This window comes from Melanerpes formicivorus, unplaced genomic scaffold (genome assembly GCF_026170545.1).
Source record: "Melanerpes formicivorus ecotype bairdi unplaced genomic scaffold, bMelFor1.0.p_v2 SCAF_58, whole genome shotgun sequence".
Lineage (NCBI taxonomy): Eukaryota > Metazoa > Chordata > Aves > Piciformes > Picidae > Melanerpes > Melanerpes formicivorus.
Genome location: NW_027142410.1, coordinates 1,903,674 through 1,926,730, shown reverse-complemented (window position 1 = coordinate 1,926,730; position 23,057 = coordinate 1,903,674). Strand labels below are relative to the sequence as shown.

Sequence of the window (23,057 nt, the reverse complement as noted above, 5' to 3'; positions counted from 1 at the left end):
GCACACCTTTTAATAAATCAGCTGACGCGTGTGAAAAAGTGGGCAAGGTTTAAGGCACTCAAAACCCTTCCTTTGAATCTGAAACAGGAGCTGCAAAGTAAGGATAGGCTGGGAGACAATGCTCTGAGTTAATTGCGTCATGCTAATCAGCTAGACACTTTACTCGAAAAGAGGTGTTAACGCTTAACTGGAAGTGTGAGGGAATTAGCAAGAGGAAGGTGATAAGGTTCATATCCTCCATGTGAAAGAGGGAAAGGCAGGCAGTTAACAGCGAACAGTGAGGGGATGGGTTGAAAAAGGATCGCCAGGGAAACCATAAAATGCTGCAAGACCACTGCCTCTGCCAGGTTACCAGTTTCAGTTCTCAAGCTTATCTTTTATAGATCTTTCCTGAGGATTTGAAGTGAGGTATTAGCCACAGGTGATGGGAAAAAGGTCTTCTCGCTGTAAAAGCATCTTCCTGTCCTTTCTCTCTGGTTCTTGTGCGCTCATTCTAGGGCTGATAGTTTCGACGAGGGCACGCTGTGTGCTTATTGAAGGGAAGCAGGCTCTTGAGAGCTCACTTTGTGGGAAAACTTCTTAAGGTGTCAGAGGAGCTGTGGTAAGCAGGTCTGTGATTGCTGCTCTGGCATAATACAGTCCCACCCAGCATTTGCTGGTCTGCAGGAAGTCTGCTTCTCACAATGAGTTTGGTGAGCTTGGGAGGCTGGTTAATGATTCGGGGTGGGCTCTGGTAAACTCATTTTGAGCTTTGATCTCTTCCAGTGTAAATGATAATTGTTGTATGGCTTCCCATGTAGGTTCCAGTTTAGGTTCTCATGGGTAACAGTGGGCTGTGTACCCACGGGACCTTCTTTTACTGTAGGAAATCTGTGCATAAAAATTCAGGTGGTCACTCAAAGACACTGCCTGTCAGTGGGGAAGTGTCACTCTTGGCAGATGGTCTCTTGGTTGGGTGGGGGACACGGGTATCCACAGCGCTCTCCTCCCAACAGGTACCAAGATGTCTGTAAGTTCCATCTCTGCTGGGGTGTTACAGAGGGTGTTGCACTTGGGGAAATACAGCTATCTGCCCAGGGCTTTTATGAATGCAGTGTCCTCTTTATGTTGGTCGTGGTGAAGACCAACATAAGAACATTCCTTCTGTATACAGTGAGGTGGAGTGATGATCAGTACCATGTCTGTAGTGGAAATCTGTGAGGAAGCCCAGGGTTTGATTCAAATTGTTAACTGTCTCACTAGGTTACCTCAGGGACAGTTCAAGTAATTTAAACTTGACCTGCCTTAGTTCTGCCCTTACCTCTTCCCACAGCCATGTCTTCCTGCCCTGTCTTCTGCACCAGCACTTGTGATTAAGTGGTGGCTCACAGGGTCATCTGCTTCAGGGCAATAAGCTGTCTCACCCTGCAGTCATACACAGGCCAATACTGGCACAAAGTGTGGGCTGGACAGGGCAGCTGGAATGACAGAGACACTGTTGTGGAAGCCCAGATTTAGACAGGCTTAATCTGCTGGGAATCTGCACCTTGGACACAGTATGTGTTTGTTAATGCCACTATCTAGAATCTGTTCCTCAAGGCTGCTGAATTGCGCAGCAATACAGCATCTAGACGTTGATAGCTCTGTCCATAGCTTGGAGAAAATGCTGTTTAAGCCAAAAATTACTGTAAATGTGACCACAGCCATACATAATCCAAGACCAGGATTTAAGTTTCCAATCCAAACATATCACCACAATCACTAATTCTCTGCCTTCTTACAGACTTATACCACTATCACCACTACACACAAAATGCAGTCATCTAAATCTCCACACGCTCCTGGTGATTCAAAGAGCTGATCAATCTTTTGCCTGCAACCCTTGCTCTCCCCTCCTTTTCAGAACATCAAGCCTGTGAACATAGGGCTGTAATTATTGCACATGTTTGCAAATTAAATAGTGACAGCAGATGACAGTGAAGATGGACAGAGCAGGCTTGTGGGCCCAGATTAGCTGTAGGCTGATGTTTCATTTCCAAATAAGGTGAGAATCTGGCTTCCAATGCAATCACCCTGAAATCAGACACAGGTTTCTCATCAGACCTAGCTGGCAATGGTACCTGCAATCCTAATGATACATCATGATTTTTGGCTTTGAACAGAAACACCCCCCCCAGAGCTGGACACTGAGAAATCTGGGCACAAATTTCAAGAGGGTTTCCCAAAGCTAATCTCTAAAACTGATTCTGAAATTAATTTCCTGACATAGAATCATGGAATTGTTAAGTTTGGAAGGGACCTCAAGGATCATCCAGTTCCAACCCCCCCGCCATGGGCAGGGACACACAGTATCACAGTATCACCAAGGTTGGAAGAGACCTCAAAGATCATCAAGTCCAACCTGTCACCCAACACCTCATGACTACTAGACCATGGCACTGAGTGCCACATCCAATCCCCTCTTGAACACCTCCAGGGATGGGAACTCCACCACCTCCCTGGGCAGCACATTCCAATGGCTAACAACTCTCTCTGTGAAGAACTTTCTCCTCACCTCAAGCCTAAACTTCCCCTGGCACAGCCTGAGACTGTGTCCCCTTGTTCTGATGCTGATTGCCTGGGAGAAGAGGCCAACTGCCTCCTGGCTACAGCTACCCTTCAGGTAGTTGTAGAGAGCAATGAGGTCTCCCCTGAGCCTCCTCTTCTCCAGGCTAAACAACCCCAGGTCCTTCAGCCTCTCCTCACAGGGCTGTGCTCAAGGCCTCTCACCAGCCTCGTTGCCCTTCTCTGGATGCATTCAAGCATCTCAATGTCCTTAAACTGAACCTTAACTTAAACCTCACACTACATCAGAGCCACATCCAGCCTGTCCTTAAAAGCCTCCAGGGATGAGGCTTTTGCCACCTCCCTGGGCAATATATTTTGAGACAGTTTATTTCCCCCTTACCAAACAACACTTCAGTCTCCTACTGATAAAAATGTGACTATAAAGAGAAGAAGTATAAACATTGCTCTTGAAGGCAACAAGGGGGGGACCTCATCTGAAATGAGGGGTCAAACTATGCTCACCCCTGTTCCATAACCATGAACTCAAGCTGCAACCAATACAGAGAACTACTCAGATGCTCCAGGCAACCAATTGCCTCTTCTTTTCAGAGGGGAAAAGCAGGACCTTCTTGATTTGGTAAATTATGGATTTAGTGTATCTGAACGATTGGTGATGAGTCTTGCAACTGAAATTAACACTCCAAAATGCCCTGTGCTCTAAAGGACAGCGTTTGAACAAGGAATAAAAGCTTCAGACTAGCCACAGCTCACGTTAGACTGGAAATTGAAGCTTGAAATCGTGAGAATGATCAGCATTTGGAACAGGTATGAGCTGGAGCAGTCGGGGGGGGAAATACCCACGCTTCCAGACAGAGCTTGATAGGAATACAGAAAGGCCTATATGATGTGGTATCTACAAGAGTGGGAGAATGGATCTGATAGTCCAAGAAGTCCCTTCCTACCTCATTACCCTAAACCTAAAGTAATTTGTGCGTGCCGTTGGAGAAGCTGAAAGAGACCTGTTGCTGTTTATGATGATCAGGATGATGGGAGAGCAAAGGAATGTGGTTTTGGTGTTTTGGCTCACAGCTGCCACATAAAGAGGGTAAACAGCAGTGGCTGGGGCTGGGTCTCGGTTCCTGCCAGTGCTTGCAGGCATGCTGAGTCAGGAAGGGCCACCGTATGTTTTCAGCAAAACAGGTGGAGGTGACCCCCATGGAGGAGTGCTGTGGGAACCTCCAGGATCCAGCTAGCATGGGACATGCATATCTGGCTCAGTGCTGGGGAGAAGGCCTCAGGCTGAGAGACACAAACTGGAGCCCCAGTTTATGGGGGTGAGTTGTCCAGTAAAAGGGCAGAGAAAAAGATGCAGCATTGTGCCACTACATGCCACTGCTACAGGTGGTCCTTCACTGCCACCTGAGGTGCAAGCTGAGTTTGGAAAGACCTCCTCTGTCTTGTAATGGATCCCTCTGTGTTGCAAACTGTCCTACACCCTGTGGAACACCACTTATTTGTTCTTTCCAGAAAGGTTGTCCAAAAAATGTGTAGATATGGCACTTCAGGACATGGTTTAATAGCCATGGTGGTGTTAGGTCGATGGTTGGACTCGATGATCTTAGAGATCTTTTCCAACTGGAATAATTCAATGATTCTATAGACAATATATAGTATACACACAGTATATAGTATACACAGAGTATACACATAGGATATAGTATACAGAGGACAGAGTCTCAAGCTATGCCAGGGGAAGTTTAGGCTGGAGGTGAGGAGAAAGGTCTTCACTGAGAGAGTTGTTAGCCATTGGAATGTGCTGCCCAGGGAGGTGGTGGAGTCACCGTCCCTGGAGGTGTTCAAGAGGGAATTGGATGTGGCACTTGGTGCCATGGTCTAGTAGTCAGGAGGTGTTGGGTGACAGGTAGGACTTGATGATCTTTGTGGTCTCTTCCAACCTTATTGATTCAATGGTTCTATACATATGGTATATACATGCACATTGCTAGTAATTTTATCTATGATGAAACCAAAAATTGTTATACAAGAGATTAGTCTTTATGTTAATGCCATTGTTATAATTTCTACTCGGTTAGAATAAATAGAATAGAATAGAATAGAATAGAATAGAATAGAATAGAATAGAATAGAATAGAATAGAATAGAATAGAATAGAATGAATAAGGTTGGAAAAGACCTCAAAGATCATCAAGTCCAACCTGTCACCCAACACCTCATGACTACTAAACCATGGCACCAAGTGCCACGTTCAATCCTCTCTTGAACACCTCCAGGGATGGTGACTCCACCACCTCCCTGGGCAGCACATTCCAACGGCTAACAACTCTCTCTGTGAAGAACTTTCTCCTCACCTCGAGCCTAAACTTCCCCTGGTGCACTTCCTGTGCCCAGGGAGGTGGTGGAGTCACCATCATTGGAGGTGTTTAGGAAGAGACTGGATGGGGTGCTTGGTGCCATGGTTTAGTTGATTAGATGGTGTTGGGTGATAGGTTGGACACGATGATCTCAACAGTATTTTCCAACCTGGTTTATTCTGTTCTATTCTATTCTATTCTATTCTATTCTATTCTATTCTATTCTATTCTATTCTATTCTATTCTATTCTATTCCATTCCATTCCATTCCATTCCATTCCATTCCATTCCATTCCATTCCATTCTAAATTTTACTCTATTCTAATCTACTTGAAAGAGTCCAGGGCAGAGCCATGAGGATGATTAAGGGAGTGGAACAGCTTCCATACAAGGAGAGAATGAGGGAGCTGGGACTCTTTAGTTTAGAGGAGACTGAGAGGTGACCTCATCAATGTTTTTGAATATGCAAAGGGTGAGTCCTGAGAGGTTGGAGCCAGGCTCTGCTCAGTGGTGCCAAATGACAAAGGGCAATGGGTGGAAGTTGAGGCATAGGAAGCTTCACATAAATACAAGGAAAAATGTTTTCACTGTGAGGGTGATGGAGCACTGGAACAGGCTGCCCAGGGAGGTTGTGGAGTCTCCCTCTCTGAAGATATTCAAAACTTGCCTGGATGCATTCCTGCGTGATCTGGTATAGGTGATCCTGCTCTGGCTGGGGAGTTGGACTGGATGATCTTTTGAGGTCCCTTCCAGCCCCTGAAATTCTGTGATTCAATAAGGGTGTGGTTCAATTGCTGAGTTGGCACAAGCTACCCAAGCTAATTAAAATCTGTAAATCTTTTCCGACACCAGGAAAGCATGATGATGTGCTCATGGGGCGATTCACAGAATCAGCCAGGTTGGAAGAAACCTCCAACTCCAACTGATACCCAGCCCTATCCAATCAACTAGACCATGGCACCAAGTGCCTCATCCTGCCTCCTCTTAAACACCTCCAGATTCATCATGCACACAGCTGCAAACAGGATGGCAGGGATGCGGGGGACACACATATACACTAGACCCACAAGTCTTGATATGTCTGCACACAGCCCAGAGCGTAGAATAGAACAGACCAGACCAGGTTGGAAGAGACCTTCAAGATCGTTGTCCTACGTATCATCCAACACCGTCTAATCAACTAAACCATGGCACGAAGCACCCCATCAAGTCTCCTCCTGAACACCTCCAATAATAGTGACTCCACCACCTCCCCAGGCAGCACATTCCAATGGGCAATCACTCTGTGTAGAATTTCTAACCTCCAGCCTAAATCTCCCCTGGTGCAGCTTGAGACTGTGTCCTCTTGTTCCAGTGCTGGTTGCCTGGGAGAAGAGACCGACCTCCGCCTGTCTACAACCTCCCTTCAGGTAGTTGTAGAGAGCAATAAGGTCTCTCCTGAGCCTCCTCCTCTCCAGGCTAAGCAACCCCAGCTCCCTCAGCCTCTCTTTATAGCGCTTGTGTTCCGAACCCCTCCCCAGCTTTGTTGCTCTCCTCTGGACTCGTTCCAGCAACTCAGCATCTTTCCTCAACTGAGGGGCCCAGAACTGGACACAGTACTCGAGGTGTGGCCTAACCAGTGCAGTGTACAGGGGCAGAATGACCTCCCTGCTCCTGCTGGCCACACTGTTCCTGATTAGCCCTTTCCAGGGTATTCCTACGGACAGGAAGCTCCGCGCTGCTGCCCCACGCGTCCCCGCGGCGAGCAGCGCCGCCACCCCGCGGCCGGGAGGCGCTTCCCGCGGGCGGCGCGCGACGCGGCGCATGCGCAGCGCTGCCACGTGAGGCGGGTCAGCTGAGCGCTGCCGGAAGCGGCCGGCGCGGGCCTGCGGCGCCGCCGACCCCAGCGGCCATGGCCTCCATCCTGGACGAGTACGAGGATTCCCTCTACCGCTCCGCCTCCGTGCAGCAGAGCCGCGCCAGCGTGGGCATCCCACACTCCGGTAGGTGCGCGGCGGCGCCCACGCACCCCTCTGCGCGGCCTGGCTCGGGCCCCGGGGCAGAGCGGCGCTGCGGTTGCAGCACTTCTCAGCTCTCTCAGTGGAGGGCTAGGCTCGGTGTCCGTCTGTCTGGTGGCCTGCTAGCACCTTTAGCTTCTTGACGGGGTCTCCGGTGTATGGGGGGCCCCGCTGGCGTTTTTCCTGCTCAGGGGGCGGGAGGCAAGATGCTTCATCAGTATCTGGGGCTGGGGGTCAGGAGGGAGGGGACAGGCTCTGCTCACTTGCTCCCTGTGATAGGACGAGGAGCAATGGATGTAAGCTGCAGCACAGCAGGTTCCACCTCTACACAATGGGGAACTTCCGTACTGTGAGGGTCACAGAGCACTGGAACAGGCTGCCCAGAGAGGTTGTGGAGTCTCCTTCTCTGCAGACTTTCAAGGCCCGTCTGGATGTGTTCCTCTGTGGCCTGAGATAGATTGTATGGCTCTGGCAGGGGGGTTGGACTCTACGATCTCTTTGGGTCCCTTCCAGCCCCTGACATCCTGTGGTGGTAGCTTGTTAGTTTGGGGTGGTGTGGGAAGCAGGGCACCTCAGGCTGTGGGGAGTGCCTCCAGGAAAAGCTGTATCACTGGGTACATGGCATAACATTCAGCTGCAGCTTGTTTCTCTGTTTGCTGTGTGAAATGTTTTGACACAGGGGACACTCGGTTCCTGATGAAGCTCGGAGGTGATGCAGGTTGCCTTAGCAAAGCTTAGGTGCTGCTGTCTGTGGAGGGCTTCATAAGGCCATAGCCCCAGTGCCATGAAGTGGTGTGTGGTGGAGACCCTCCCTGGGGAGGGGCTTCTCAGGATCTCAGGCAGTGATAGGACTAGGGGGAATGGAATGAAGCTGGAGGTGGGGAGATTCAGGCTGGATGTGAGGAGGAGGTTCTTCCCCATGAGAGTGGTGAAGCCCTGGAATGTGTTGTCCAGGGAGGTGGTTGAGGCCCCGTCCCTGGAGGTGTTTAAGGCCAGGCTGGATGAGGCTCTGGCCAGCCTGATCTAGTGTGGGGTGTCCCTGCCCATGGCAGGGGGGTTGGAACTAGATGATCCTTGTGGTCCCTTCCAACCCTGACTGGTACTATGATACATTGGGGTACATGAAGTGTCGTGCCTGTGTAGTCACAAATTACAACCACACCTCAGTACTATTCCATTCAGAGCTGTGGCAGTTGTCTGAGAACATCTCAGCAGCTTGCTTCCTTTATTTCAGCCCCCTCCCTTCTCTGAGGAACCCAACTGTTAGAATATCCTTCCTGGCTGTGTGCACAGCTGTACCTCCATGGGGTTAGTTTCCTAACCCAGGGACAGTTTACCAAAGACTTCAGTTCTTAGAGTGGTTCCTGTAGGTTGGCTACACGATGGCAAAGTTAGCACTGAAGAAGGATACCAAGAAAGCAACCTGTGGTGCTGTTAAATAAACTTGCCTGCAAAGGCCTTTGAACCTTTGTTGTACTATTCAGGGAAGTGTAGAATCAATGGAAAGCCACAGTGTGATGACCAGAGAGTTGCTTCATTCATGTAAGGGCAAGCAAACAAATGGCAGGTATATTCCATAATAAATTAAACATTCAGTTCAATAACTGTTCCCTGTTAGGTGCTACCCCACAAGGTTTGTTGAATGTGGCAAGGAGATGTAGGTTAGGAGAGGATTCTTAGAACAGAATAGAATAAACCAGGTTGGAAGAGACCTTCAAGATCATTGTGTCCAACCCATCAACCAATCCAACCCACCCAAACAGCTAACCCATGGCACCAAGCACCCCGTCAAGTCTCCTCCTGAACACCTCCTATGATGGTGACTCCACCACCTCCCCAGGCAGCACATTCCAATGGGCAATCACTCTCTCTGTGTAGAACTTCTTCCTAACATCCCCTGGTGCAGCCTGAGACTGTGTCCTCTTGTGCTAGTGCTGGCTGCCTGGGAGAAGAGACCATCATCTGCCTGTCTACAACCTCCCTTCAGGTAGGTGTAGAGAGTGATAAGGTCACCCCTGAGTCTTCTCTTCTCCAGGCTAAGCAGCCCCAGCTCCCTCAGCCTCTCCTCGTAGGGCTTGTGTTCCAAGCCCCTCACCAACTTTGTTGCCCTTCTCTGGACTCGTTCCAGCAAGTCAACCTCCTTCCTAAACTGAGGGGCCCAGAACTGGACACACTACTCAAGGTGTGGCCTAACCAGTGCAGTGTACAGGGGCACAATGACCTCCCTGCTCCTGCAGGCCACACTGCTCCTGATGCAGGCCAGGATGCCATTAGCCCTCTTGGCTGCCTGGGCACACTGCAGGCTCATGTTCAGCCTACCATCAACCAGCACCCCCAGGTCCCTCTCTACCTGGCTGCTCTCCAGCCACTCTGACCCCAGCCTGTAGCACTGCATGGGGTTGTTGTGGCCAATGTGCAGAACCCAGCACTTGGATGTGTTCAATCTCCTGCCCTTGGACTCTGCCCATCTGCCCAGCCTGTCGAGGTCCCTCTGCAGAGCCTCTCTACCCTCCAGCAGATCAACTCCTGCCCCCAGCAAATTTACTGCTGATGGACTCAATGCCCTCATCCAGATCATCAATAAAGATGTTAAAAGAGGATGGGGCCCAGCACTGATCCTTGGGGCACACCACTAGTGCCTGGCCGCCAGCTACCTGGTACTGCCGTAGCAGTCCCAGCTGCTCTGCAGAGCTGACATTTTAGTTACGAGTTTGGAAGTGCATGGAGACATTCTTTCAAGTTAGTTTTTCCATGTGCAATGCTGCCCCCTTTTAACCTTTGGGGGAGCCAGGTGTTGAGGTTTATACATGCTGTAAGAATTAATGAATTCTGTCACACCTAAGTTTGTTATTGAGTACAAACACAGAGTTGCTCTGAGTCAAGGTACTGAAGGGGGTATGTTACCTGTGTTTGTTTTAACATGCACAACTGTTGTCTAGGGCAGTGGTGGATAAACAGTGAGTGTCCTGAATGGCTGCTGGGAAAAGCCATGTTGCTGAAAATAAATTTTGAAGGGCTCAGCTTTTCTTCTTGGTTGCTGCAACACTGTCTCCAGTCATGGCTGTCTTAGAGATGAGAAATCTGCCAGTTTGCTGGCAAGGGAAGTTTGGGAAACTGCTTGATGGCAAAGGCACAGCCTAATCAAGACTTTAATTACTCTTAGGTCAGACCACATTGGTGATTTTGAACAAAATGGGGGCTGGTAGAAGCTGTGGGCAACCTGAAATCCAAGCAAATTGATTTTGGAAAAAGATGGAAATAAACTGTTAACCTCCTGAAAGCAGCCCTTAAGGTTTGGTTGGAAATTCCTCTGTTGCAGTTCGTTGTTCCCTGTACTTGCTGAATTTCAGGTCGTGTTTCTGAAAGTTGTAGAAACCTAAGCAGTGTCTTTGTGGCCAACCTAAAGTACTGCTGTGTTGTAAACTGCAAGCACTGCAGTTCCAGCGTGAAAAGACCTACTCTGGCCCACTAGACGTGACTGATACTGCTGAGCTGAGATTTTGGGACAGACTAAAGGCAGATTTGCCCAGAAGTCAGGGTGGGAAATGCTGCAGTAGAATCTCACCTGAACAGAGGGAGGGGCATGTGCACTTGCAGCCCAGAAAGCCAATCTGATCCTGGGCTGCATCAGGAGAAGTGTGGCCAGCAGGTCGAGGGAGGTGATCCTCCCCCTCTGCTCAGCTCTAGTGAGACCCCACCTGGAGTACTGCCTCCAGTTCTGGAGCCCCTATTACAAGAGGGATGTGGAGGTGCTGGAAGGTGTCCAGAGAAGGGCCACGAGGATGAGCAGAGGGCTGGAGCACCTCTCCTATGAGGACAGACTGAAGGAGTTGGGGCTGTTCAGTGTGGAGAAGAGAGGGATCTGAGGTGACCTCATTGTGGCCTTCCAGTATCTGAAGGGGGCCTACAGGAAGGCTGGGGAGGGACTGCTCAGGATCTCAGGTAGTGATAGGACTAGGGGGAATGGAATGAAGCTGGAGGTGGGGAGATTCAGGCTGGATGTGAGGAGGAAGTTCTTCCCCATGAGAGTGGTGAAGCCCTGGAATGGGTTGTCCAGGGAGGTGGTTGGGGCGCCGTCCCTGGAGGTGTTTAAGCCCAGGCTGGATGAGGCTCTGGGCAGCCTGATCTAGTGTGGGGTGTCCCTGCCCATGGCAGGGGGGTTGGAACTAGCTGATCCTTGTGGTCCCTTCCAACCCTGACTGGTACTATGATGCATTGGGGTCAGGGCGAAAGAGGGAAGTGCTTGAAAGGAGTGTGTGTTATAAACTAGGCACCTCCTTTGTACAGAGAACTGTGAGTTTAAAGGTTCATCCCTCTGGGATGGGTGCTAATTAAAATCCTCATGTGAGTGAATGTGATCCTACAGTTATAATGGATACAGTCTTACAGAGCCCAGAATGCTGGAATCCAATCCCCTGGCTTTGAACTGTGAATTAAAAGAAAGAAAGGAACAACCCCAACACAAAACAGCCCAGCCCAACTCTGCCCCCCTCCCTGTGTGTAGGGGTCAGCTCTTCCCTTTCTTGCCTGTGTTTGGGTTTCCTTGCTGTCTCAGTCAGCCTTGTTTGGCCTGGTGGCAACCTGAAAAAAATTCAAGGTAGCCTGAGTGAATGTGGTAGGGGGGTTGTTCCCATCAGAGCAATCCTTCCTCTGTCTATAAATGTGCATTTGTGTTTATTGGCTAGCTGAGACATCATGTGAACCTGCAGCTTGGGAGCTTTGCCTGCGTGTGTTCAACCACATTCCAGACCAACGCATTTAAACCACGGCGTTGCAGCTGCCTAATCTCAAATGAAGAATGCCTGTTTTGCTTATCTGGCAATTAAGGGACACACATCTGCATAAATGGATAATGTTTAAGGTGTGGATCAGTGTGTAAGAAAATGTGCCCAGCTAAAGGCTGCCTGCTCAGACGGTGGTTGCTTTGTCTGTTCCAGCATGTGGATCTTTCCTCTAAAGCGAGAATCCTTTAGCAGAATCTTCTAGCAGATCTAGTGGTGAGGCAGAGGCATGGAGAAGGCATTGGTGCAATAGGCAATTAAAGGATTTGTAGTGTTAGCAGGCTGCTTCCCACTACCACAGTGGCTTGTTCAGCAGGAAGAGGGCTGAAATTAGTTTTCCAGGATAATCTGGGAGAGGCTATAGCTACTGAGTGTGCCTTGAAGTGGTCTAGAGAGTGCAGGGCCTGTGCTCGTTAGGATGGAAGCAGTCTTTTCCCCATATGAGATACTATCTCAGGTTTCCTTTTCTTTTATGTTTATACACTCCTAGTTAGCTACTTTGACCATGAATGACCTTAACTTTCTATATCTCTTTCAGTTTTAACCTTCCTGTCCAGGCTAACTGTTGCATGGATCTGCTTGCTTTAGAGCTCCTTCGCTTGCCTGTGGAGTGAAGCGGATGGGTTGCCCTCGCAGTGTATCAACCTGTCTTGCTTCCTAGCTTGAGGTGGTGTGGTCAGACTGAGGCTGCCTGATGTTTTCTTTGTCAGAGGGCTATATAACACTTCTTGCATATGGGGAGTCCAGTCGCTGGGAAAACTTGTCTCGTGGGACAGATACGGATGGAACTTTGTGATAAGATGTTCCAGCAGTTTGCTACTGAGCATCATCACTTGGTTTTGGGTTCACATGAATGCCTCCTTGTTTTGCAGCTCACTGGAGTATCTGAGCTCTTATGTAGTTTTCTCCCCCATAGGAAGAGCACATGAGGGCTCTTCATGTTTAGGAAGAGAATGCCATGGCCTCTGCAAGTCTCATGTATCACAGTATCACCGAGGTTGGAAGAGACCACAAAGATCATAAAGTCCAACCTGTCACCCAACACCTCATGACTAGACCATGGCTCCAAGTGCCACATCCAATCCCCTCTTGAACATCTCCAGGGATGGTGACTCCACCACCTCCCTAGGCAGCATATTCCAAAGGCTAACAACTCTCTCAGTGAAGAACTTTCTCCTCACCTCCAGCCTAAACTTCCCCTGGTGCAGTTTGGGACTGTGTCCTCTTGTTCTGGTGCTGGTTGCCTGGGAGAAGAGCCCAACTCCTTCCTGGCTACAATTCCCCTTCAGGGAGTTGTAGAGGGCAATGAGGTCACCCCTGAGCCTCCTCTTCTCCAGGCTAAACAACCCCAGCTCCCTCAGCCTCTCCTCACAGGGCTGTGCTCAAGGCCTCTCCCCAGCCTCGTTGCCCTTCTCTGGACATGTTCAAGTGTCTCGATGTCCTTGTTAAACTGAGGGGCCCAGAACTGGACACAGGACTCCAGGTGTGGCCTAACCAGTGACCTTGGCCACCTGGGCACACTGCTGGCTCATGTTTAGGCGGCTGTCAATCAGCACCCCCAGGTCCTCTCTGTTTGGCAGCTCTCAGCCACTCTGACCCCAGCCTGTAGCTCTGCATGGGGTTGCTGTGGCCAAAGTGCAGCACCTGGCACTTGGATTTGTTGAATGCCATCCTGTTGCCCATCTGTCCAGCCTGTCAGGGTCCCTCTGCAGAGCCCTTCTACCCTCTAACTGACCAACATCTTCTCCCAACTTGGTGTCATCTGCAAATTTGCTGATGACTGACTCAATCTCCTCATCCACATCATCACTGAAGATATTAAGATATGTGTTTGGTTGCAGAGCTTTGCCCATCTTCAATAAAAACTAAATCTGCCATGCTGCTTCTCTGTGCTGCCACATGATGTCACAGGTTCACCTCTCTTAAAAGCTTCTTGACCACTTGCCAGTGGCTGGGCTTTTGCCTTTGTCGTAGCCAAAGGGAGGAGTTGGAGCTGCATCTTGTGCTTTGCCCATCTGTACTCAGGATCATGAGGTTTTTAAAGCAGGGCATTTCTAAATTGTATTTGTTTAGTTAGTTCTTTTAACATACTTCTCCAGAAGCATGTCACTTGCCTCAAGTCAGACCTTGCCTTCCCATTCTCTTCTTTTCTCACTTAAATTTCCTTCCTAAATAGTCCCTCAACATGGCTTCCTGTGGATGCCACATTTCCCAAGCTGAATACTTAATAAGCCACAGGAGCTAATTTGCTCTCTCTTTCAGTTCATTGATTTTTTAGGTTTCCTTGGTTGGGCTTAAGAACATAGCATGTGTCCTGTAAGATGGCAGTGTCTTGTCAATCTTCAGCCATCAGAGTCTTACCTAGGCATGTCTTAGCTTTCAGGCATGGTTTATGAAAGGATCTGAGGATTAGGTTAATCTGGTCCCATCCTGGAATTTGCCACGGAACAGTAAGGCAATCGTTTGTTTTTGGCTCAAGAAGCAATTTATGCTGAGATTGGAGCAGGCAGCAGGTCCTGGTAATTGTTTGGGCTCTAATAAGTAGTTCACATGCCTTCCAGTAACATCTGGGAAGTTGCAGCTGGGAGTGTTCTGGTTGGCAAGATGAGGTTATAGTAAAAGCATCATTGTGATTTCAGCTGTGTTCCCTGCAGCAAATGATCTATCAGACTTCTTTCTAAGATGAAATCTGCTATGTGGATACAGAAAAATTCACCATGGCTTTAAAAACAGCTCTAGCTTGTGAATGGTGGATGTCAGCTATGGTGGCTCCTTCAATACCAGCATGGAATAAGGGAGAAATAGCTTTTAATTAAAGCCACAGTGGTCACCTGGGTAGCTTTATGGGCTTGTTAAACCAGAGCTCTCTCTGTGTCTTATGTAATGCCAGCCATTCATTCCTGTCTTGAACTAATGAAGTGTCAACCAAGGAAAGCAAACTATTTTGTGATTCTGCTGTAATTTTCAGCTCTTCATGCAGTTTGTGTGACAATCTTATGGACCTCTCTCTAATTTTGTGTGCCCACAAATCCTTGTGACAGATTTGCAGTTCTGTGGTAAGACAGGAAAGCACATTGCTGCTTATCTTCCCTGCTGTACGTACCCATGGCTTGGACAGGAGCACACTGCACTGGGTTAGGAACTGGCTGGATGGCCAAGCCCAGAGAGTGGTGGTGAATGGTGCCACATCCAGCTGGCGGCCAGGCACTAGTGGTGTGCCCCAAGGATCAGTGCTGGGCCCTGTGCTCTTTAACATCTTTATTGATGATCTGGATGAGGGCATTGAGTCCATCATCAGTAAATTTGCAGATGACACCAAGCTGGGGGCAGAAGTTGATCTGCTGGAGGGTAGAGAGGCTCTGCAGAGGGACCTCGACAGGCTGGACAGATGGGCAGAGTCCAAGGGCAGGAGATTGAACACATCCAAGTGCCAGGTTCTGCACATTGGCCACAACAACCCCATGCAGAGCTACAGGCTGGGGTCAGAGTGGCTGGAGAGCGGCCAGGTAGAGAGGGACCTGGGGGTACTGGTTGATGGTAGACTGAACATGAGCCTGCAGTGTGCCCAGGCAGCCAAGAGGGCTAATGGCATCCTGGCCTGCATCAGGAACAGTGTGGCCAGCAGGAACAGGGAGGTCATTCTGCCCCTGTACACTGCACTGGTTAGGCCGCACCTCGAGTCCTGTGTCCAGTTTAGGAACTCAGTTTAGGAAGGAGGTTGAGTTGCTGGAACGAGTCCAGAGAAGGGCAACAAAGTTGGCGAGGGGTTTGGAGCACAGCCCTATGAGGAGAGGCTGAGGGAGCTGGGGTTGCTTAGCCTGGAGGAGAATCAGGGGAGACCTTATTGCTCTCTACAACTACCTTAAGGGAGGTTGTAGACAGGCAGAGGTTGGTCTCTTCTCCCAGGTGGCCAGCACCAGCACAAGAGGACACAGTCTCAAGCTGTGCTAGGGGAGGTTTAGGTTGGATGTTAGGAAGTATTTCTACACAGAGAGAGTGATTGCCCATTGGAATGTGTTGCCCAGGGAGGTGGTGGAGTCACCATCATTGGAGGTGTTCAGGAGGAGACTTGATGGGGTGCTGGTTGCATGGTTTAGTTGATTAGGTGGGTTGGATTGGTTGATAGGTTGGATGTGATGATCATGAAGGTCTCTTCCAACCTGGTCTATTCTATTCAATTAGATTCGATTCTATCCGATTCTATCCGTGAGTGCTGCTCTGTGTGTTCACGCTCTGTGGAGCTCACTCCCTTTTCAGTTAAACTCAGAGCAGACAGTGGTCCTTGTAGTCCTTTAGGCTAGATGTTTTTTGCAGTGTGGGGTGATTGTTGTGGGATTTTGTCTTGTTTTGGCTTTAAATGTTTATGTTCTTTCACCAGGTTATGTGAATGCACGGCTGGAGAAGGAAACACCAATATTTAACAAGCAAAGGATTGATTTTTCTCCTCCTGAGAAAATTAACAGCTTGGTGGTCTCCTCTAACCAGCTCTGTATGAGCCTTGGGAAAGACACCCTTCTCAGGTAATGTTGCCAGAAGCCTTCAAGTTATTGCTTGTTTTCCCCTGCCTTGTTGTCAGAGAGCTTGCAGTTCCAAAGTGGATAAGAAGTCATGAACTGAGTATGGAAAACAGTAAGCAATTACGCCTACACAAACTTCTGTTGGAAGCATGCTTTCATGGTTTCCCTTTGCAGGATTGATCTTGGGAAGCCAGATGAACCTAACCAGGTAGAGCTGGGACGCAAAGATGAAGCCAAAGTCTACAAGATGTTTTTGGACCACACAGGTGAGACAGTGGACTGTGTATATTTACAGGCAGTGGTTGGCAGCCGATGCGATCGAACGTGCATAGCAAGCACTGGTGAGGGAGTTCTCTTTCTGTGCTGCAGATAAGAACTGGTGGTTCTTCAGTGGGCAGGACTCTGTTGCCCAGGGTCCCTGCCTGCTAATTTGTCCCTGTGCTGTAAGAAAAGCCCTGGCTCGTTGTGTGCATGTTGCTGCTTCTGAATTGTCTGAAACGAACGTGTGCAGCTGGGCTGTTCTGAGCAGGGCTGCTCAAACCAGCAGAAGAGAATCTTTGCAGTCAGCCTGTGCTCTGTGTGTGTGTATAAGAATTTGCACAGTGGACCCTAAAACACCTGCAGCTCGCTGCAGCCTTGGCTGATTTTAAAAGGCAAACCAAATGTTTGGGCAGAGATACTCATACCTGTCACTATCTGCCAGTGCTAGGAGAGAGCTCTGGGAACTGTTTATCCTTAGAACACTCATTGAAACAGAGGAGTACCTGCCTGCTGGAGCATCTGGGACGAGGCATTTAAATTGCAACGTGTGGAATGTGTGGAAATCCCCCACGTTCCTCTGAATGCCTGGGAAAGTCTTGGGTTAAGTATGTTGATATCAGAGCTTATCAAATGCGAAGATTAGAAACCTCAGGGACTTGGCTTGCTTAGGCACATGCTTAATTTGTTCTCTCCTTCTCCTTCCCATGCCCCTGTCCCGCTGGCAGGCTCTCATCTGCTGATTGCTCTGAACACCAGTGAATGCCTTTACCTGAACAGAAGCGTTCAGAAGGTGCGAGCGCTCTCCCGCTGGAAGGGCCACCTGATTGAAAGCGTGGGCTGGAACAAATTCCTTGGTTCGGAGACCAACACTGGGCCTATTCTGGTGGGGACAGCCCAGGGGCAGATCTTCGAGGCTGAAATCTCCGTCAGCGAGGGAAGCCTCTTCAGCACGAATCCCGACCAGTACTTCCGACAGGTCTACACTCTGGAGGAGGAGTCAGGACCGGCCCCGGTCTGCTGCTTGGAGATTGAGCGAGGGATAGAAGGGAAATTTTTTATTATAGCCACCACCCGAAAGAGACTCTTCCAGTTTGTCGGCAAAATACCTGAAGGGACAGAGCAGCAGGGCTTCGGCTCCATCTTTGCCATGCACGCTGACCATTTGCCCAGCTTCCGGGAGTTTCCAGCCAACCTGGGTTTCAGTGAGATAGCCTTTTACACCCCAAAGCTGCGCTCCAACCCGCGCTCCTTCGCCTGGATGATGGGGAACGGTGTCTTGTACGGTACCTTGGATTACAGCCGTCCCGACTCCATCCTGAGCGATGAGCGGGTCTGGGTTTACCCTTCTGATGTCGACATCACCGTCAACAAGCCAATCTCCATCGTGCTCACGCAGTTCCACTTCCTCTTGCTGCTGCCCGACCGGGTGAAGGCTGTGTGCACCCTGAACGGGCAGGTGGTTTTCCAAGACCTCTTCCTGGAGAAGTTTGGCTTCCTGACACGCATGATCAAAGATCCCACGGTCCAGCAGATATGGATCCACACGGAGAAGGTCGTGTTCCGCTACCACGTCCAGCGGGAGTCTAGAGACGTGTGGAAGATGTATATGAACATGAACAAATTCGATTTAGCCAAAGAGTACTGTAAGGACCGTCCGGAGTGCCTGGACATCGTGCTGGCAAAGGAGGCAGAGCACTGCTTCCAGAACAAGAGGTACCTAGAGAGCGCCAAATGTTACGCGCTGACCCAGAACTACTTTGAGGAAATTGCTCTCAAGTTCATTGAAGCCAAGCAAGAGGAGGCCCTGATGGAGTTTCTGCTTAAGAAGCTAAGTAACCTAAAGCCTTCTGAGAAGACACAGACCACTTTGCTGACCACGTGGCTAACGGAGCTGTACCTGAACTGGCTGGGCATACTGGAGGGAGATCCCTCGCAGCGAACTCTCTACCTGGATACGCGGGAGAAGTTCCGCACCTTCCTGGGCAGCCCTAGGAACAAGGAGTGTCTGTTTAATAACAGGGCATCCATCTATGAGCTGTTGGCGAGCCACGGGGACACCGAGCACATGGTCTACTTTGCAGTCATCATGCAGGACTATGAGCGTGTAGTGGCTCATCACTGCCAGCACGATGAGTACGACGAAGCTCTAAACGTGCTGTCCAGGCACAGGGATGAGAAGCTCTTCTACAAGTTCTCTCCAGTCCTTATCCAGCATATTCCCAAGAAGGTAGTTGATGCTTGGATTTCTATGGGCTCTAGACTGGATGCCAGGAACCTCATTCCAGCCCTTGTCAACTATAGCCAGAGTGCCAGCACGCAGCAGATCAACGAAGCCATTAGGTACATGGAGTTCTGTGTCTATCAGCTGGAGGAAACCCAGCAAGCCATTCACAACTACCTGTTGTCTCTTTACGCCCTGTGCCGGCCGGACTCGCTGCTCTCCTACCTGGAGCAGGCAGGAACCAACCCAAACCGCATCCACTATGACCTGAAGTACGCCTTGCGGCTGTGCGCGGAGCACGGCCACCACCGTGCCTGTGTCCACATCTACAAGGTGATGGAGCTGTACGAGGAGGCCGTGGATCTCGCCTTGCAGGTGTGTGTGTGTGTGCCCCCGTGCCTGTGTGTGGTCATTTATAAGGGATCTGCCTTGTTCAAGGTACCCTGCCAGTACCTGAGGAGGTCCTACAGGAAGGCTGCAGAGGGACTTTTCATGAGGATGTCTAGAAACAGGACAAGGGGAATGGTTTGAAGCTGAGGGAGAGCAGGGTTAGACTGTGTCTTAGGAAGATTTTGTTCAGTATGAGGGTGGTGAGACTCTGCAAGAGGTTGCCCAGGGAGGTTGTGGATGTCTCCTCCCTGGGCCAGGTTGGATGTGGCTTTGAGCAGCTGAGTCTAGTTGAGAGGCATCCCTGCCCATGGCAGGGGGTTGGAATAGATGATCTCTGAGGTCCCTTCCAACCTGAACCACTCTGTGATTTTGTGATCCTGAACAGATGAGCACTGAGAGGAGGTGGACAGATTCCTCAGTACAGGAACTGGGCTGCTGAGTCTGGGAGGAAAGACCTGCCTCACTTAACGTAATTCTGTGCTTTTGCACTTTAAGTAGAGAGCTGACTGTTCCAAACCATAATTGAGGGTAGGGGCATGAGGACACAAGGACAAGTGCTGGCTGAGCTTAGTCTCTAACATAAAATACCTTTAACATATCTGCATTTGTGCAGAACTTGTCTAGCCATTTTCCAGGATTCTTAATTCCTATCCCTGCTGTGATAATTATCAGACCATGCCTTTGTCAGCTTAGTCTGACCCTCAGGGAGATGCGGGATTGGTTTTTTTCTCTTGACATTGCTGTGTCTTTGCTGAAATGTGTGGCCAGCAAAGTTACTGTAACATGGATTTGCCCTAATTGTAGTGCTGAACTTTGGTCTCTTTGGGTAGCAAGCAAATCTTTGGGGGGGAATACTGGTAGAGAGGAGAGGAAGCCAGCACTGCAGGCCTAGGCAGTGAAAAGGCAGGAGAAGCTATTGGAGCCGCCTGTAATGGACAGGAGGCTCTTAAGTTGAGCGGTGGATATCAAAGAGGGAAGCTTAACTCGGTTTCCATCTCTTTCCAACTTGCAGGTGGATGTTGATCTTGCAAAGTCCTGTGCAGATCTGCCTGAAGATGATGAGGAGCTGCGGAAGAAGCTGTGGTTGAAGATTGCTCGCCATGTTGTCCAGGAGGAGAAGGATGTGAAGAAGGCCATGGCCTGCCTCTCCAGCTGTGCCCTGCTGAAGATCGAAGACGTCCTGCCCTTCTTTCCAGACTTTGTCACTATTGACCACTTCAAGGAGGCAATCTGCAACTCCCTGGAGGACTACAACAAGCACATCGAGGAGCTGAAAAGGGAGATGGAGGAAGCCACACAGAGCGCCAAGAGAATCCGAGAGGACATCCAGGAGATGAGAAATAAGTATGGCTCCGTGGAGCCTCAGGAGAAATGTGCCGCTTGTGACTTCCCCCTCCTGAACCGCCCCTTTTACCTTTTCCTCTGTGGTCACATGTTTCACTATGACTGCCTCCTCCAGGCTGTTTTCCCGAACCTCCCTGCCTATAAGCAGGCAAAACTTGAAGATCTTCAGAAGAAGCTGGCAGCTACCAGTCAGCCTTCCAAGAGCCACCTTCGTCCCAAGGAGGCAGACAGCGCCAGCCTGGGGAAGGGGCAGCAGAGCCGGGAGCAGGTGAAAGCCGACATCGACGACATCGTGGCAGCCGAGTGCGTGTACTGCGGCGAGCTGATGATCCGCTCCATCGACAAACCTTTCATTGACCCTCACAAATACGAAGAGGAGATGCAGAGCTGGCTGTAATCCTCCAAACCTGCCGCTGCCAGCGCGCCACGGTGCTCCTGGTCACAACTTGGGGAGCTGCTGTGGTGGGGATACAGCCTCCGAAAGCAGGAACACGGTAGCTTCTGTGAAACTCTGAGGCACCAGCAGGGGGGTCTTGTCATCAGGGTGACAGTGAACTAGGCTTGAAAAATGGGGAGGTACAGCTATGGCTGTCTAAGGATTTGAGCGATAGTTAGAGCTAACCTAATGGAATACATTTAGCAGACATTTGCTGCTTGCAGTTCTGAGGTTCTCTGTGTGAAGCTAATGGTGTGCCTTGTTGTCCAGGAGGAGCTGAGACCAGCCGGTGATTTGTCTGTTGTGGGGTGTTTGTTTTGGTTAAGACAAGCCCAAAGGGGAAGGTAGTGAGGAGCACTAAGCAGTGTAACCTTCATTCGTCACTTTCAAAGCTAGAGTTGCCTTCTGTTTCCTTCTGGCTGGAAGTCTGCAACCAGGTACATGGAGAGGACATGAAAGAACAAATGCTCTTGCATATGTATTTTGTAAACATCATGTTACACAAATACATGTTTCTACACAATGTAACACAAGAATGTGCATCATTCTCAAGCAGGAGTGTCTCATAATGTGCTGAAGTCATTTGCCTGCAGTTCAAGGTGTATAATTCTTTCCCCCCAAGCTTTACAGACAAGCCTGTACATCTGAATTCTCTCTAAGTACTGTTTCTGGCAATGCTTCCCAGCCTGTTCACCCCTGCCTCCCTCTCTCCATCCTGTTTCTACCATGGCTTTGTATGGTGTGTCTTGGTTTTGCCCTCACCTCAAACCCAGACTGATACATGCACTCAGAAGGTTTCATCTGGTACTCTGCAAGCAGGAGCACAGCCTGCTTGTATTGTCCTGCTGTGGTCCTCTTCAGGCTGCACTTGAGTACTCTAGTAGGGATCTGCTCATAGGTTCTCTCAAGGGCAGACTACAGAGCAGCTCTGTTAGTCTTCAGTCTGCTTTGCCATCTGCAGGCAGTACCTTGTGACCAGGTAGCCTTTTGCCTCGCTGACAGTACGTGATGCTTTCTGGAGGAGGCTGCAGGTCAGTGCTTCTGTCTGTTACTCTGCCTTGGAAAATTCTTCCCAGAAGGTGGCAATCACTACCTTGTGGCTGAGGGAACAAATAAATTACTTTTGCAGTTTAGCAAGGCTTCCTTGATTTATTTATGAAGAAACTGAAATTTCAGTGCAGTTCTGCTCTTTGGGGGCTGAATCTCAGAGGTAACTGGCAGAAAGATCTGAAATGGAATGATCTCACTGTGAGGGTGAGAGAACACTGGAACAGGCTGCCCAGGGTGGGTTGTGGAGTCTCCTTCTCTGGAGATATTCAAGACCCACCTGGATGCATTCCTGTGTGACATGGTGTAGGTGATCCTGCTCTGGCAGGGGGGTTGGACTGGATGATCTCCCGAGGTCCCTCCCATCCCCTAATGTGATTCTGTGTGATCTAAATTACAAAGTGTGCTGCTTGTACTTAAGGTGATAGAAAATAGTGTCTTCTGAAAAGCATTTTCAGTGCTTTCATAGGAATGCACCTGCTTGTCCTCAGTACCTGTCCCAATCTGCTAGTCACTTACCCTCTCTGTAGGGTTGTAGAAATGGGTCTTCATACAACTGAAAGAGAATATGAATTAGCTTCCTTAAGGAGTTCACCTTAAAGTTTTGATAACCATTGAGAGCTCCAGAAAAATCCTTGGTGGTTTTGTTGGGAGCCTGGAAACAATCAATTTTATCTGTGTAAAGTAACATGAGTAATAAAATGCCAGAGCTGACAGCAGGAAGAATTAAGGCTTTGAAATCCTCGTTTCATTGTTGGAACCATGGGACCAGCAGTCTCATTACCACCTGGGAGTGTTTGTTGCAGGCTTATCAGAAACCACTGTTTCAGTGATTCCATTAAGCAGTGGTTCAGAACCCCACGTGCTGTAGTTTGCTTTGGCTCTGGAGAGCCTTTTGCTTTGGAGAAGTCGATGGTTCTGCCAGAGGAATTTGTGATGAAAACTAAATGTGATGCCTTTTGAAGTTCAGCATTAAACCTGTTCCAACTGGCCACTCCTGAATCATCTTCTCGTGTAAGCAGTGTGATATTTAAGGTTGTTTGTGTCTTGATAAAGCAACGTTGCTGGCCTGCTCTCCATCATCTTTGAAAGGTCCTGGAGAACAGGCGGAGTGCCTGAAGGCTGGAGGGAAGCCAGTGTCACTCCAGCCTTCCAAAAGGGCAAG

General features: G+C 49.5%; 1 protein-coding gene across 1 annotated transcript; it reads left to right on the top strand.

Moving 5' to 3' along the window:
- The first annotated feature begins 6,749 nt into the window (after positions 1-6,749).
- On the top strand, positions 6,750-21,978 carry VPS18 (VPS18 core subunit of CORVET and HOPS complexes). Its single transcript, XM_068161442.1, has 5 exons — positions 6,750-6,880; positions 16,055-16,196; positions 16,368-16,459; positions 17,180-19,050; positions 20,078-21,978. The coding sequence occupies exons 1-5, from the start codon at positions 6,790-6,792 to the stop codon at positions 20,804-20,806; spliced, it is 2,925 nt and encodes a 974-aa protein (XP_068017543.1). The 5' UTR covers positions 6,750-6,789; the 3' UTR covers positions 20,807-21,978.
- The last annotated feature ends 1,079 nt before the right edge of the window (positions 21,979-23,057 follow it).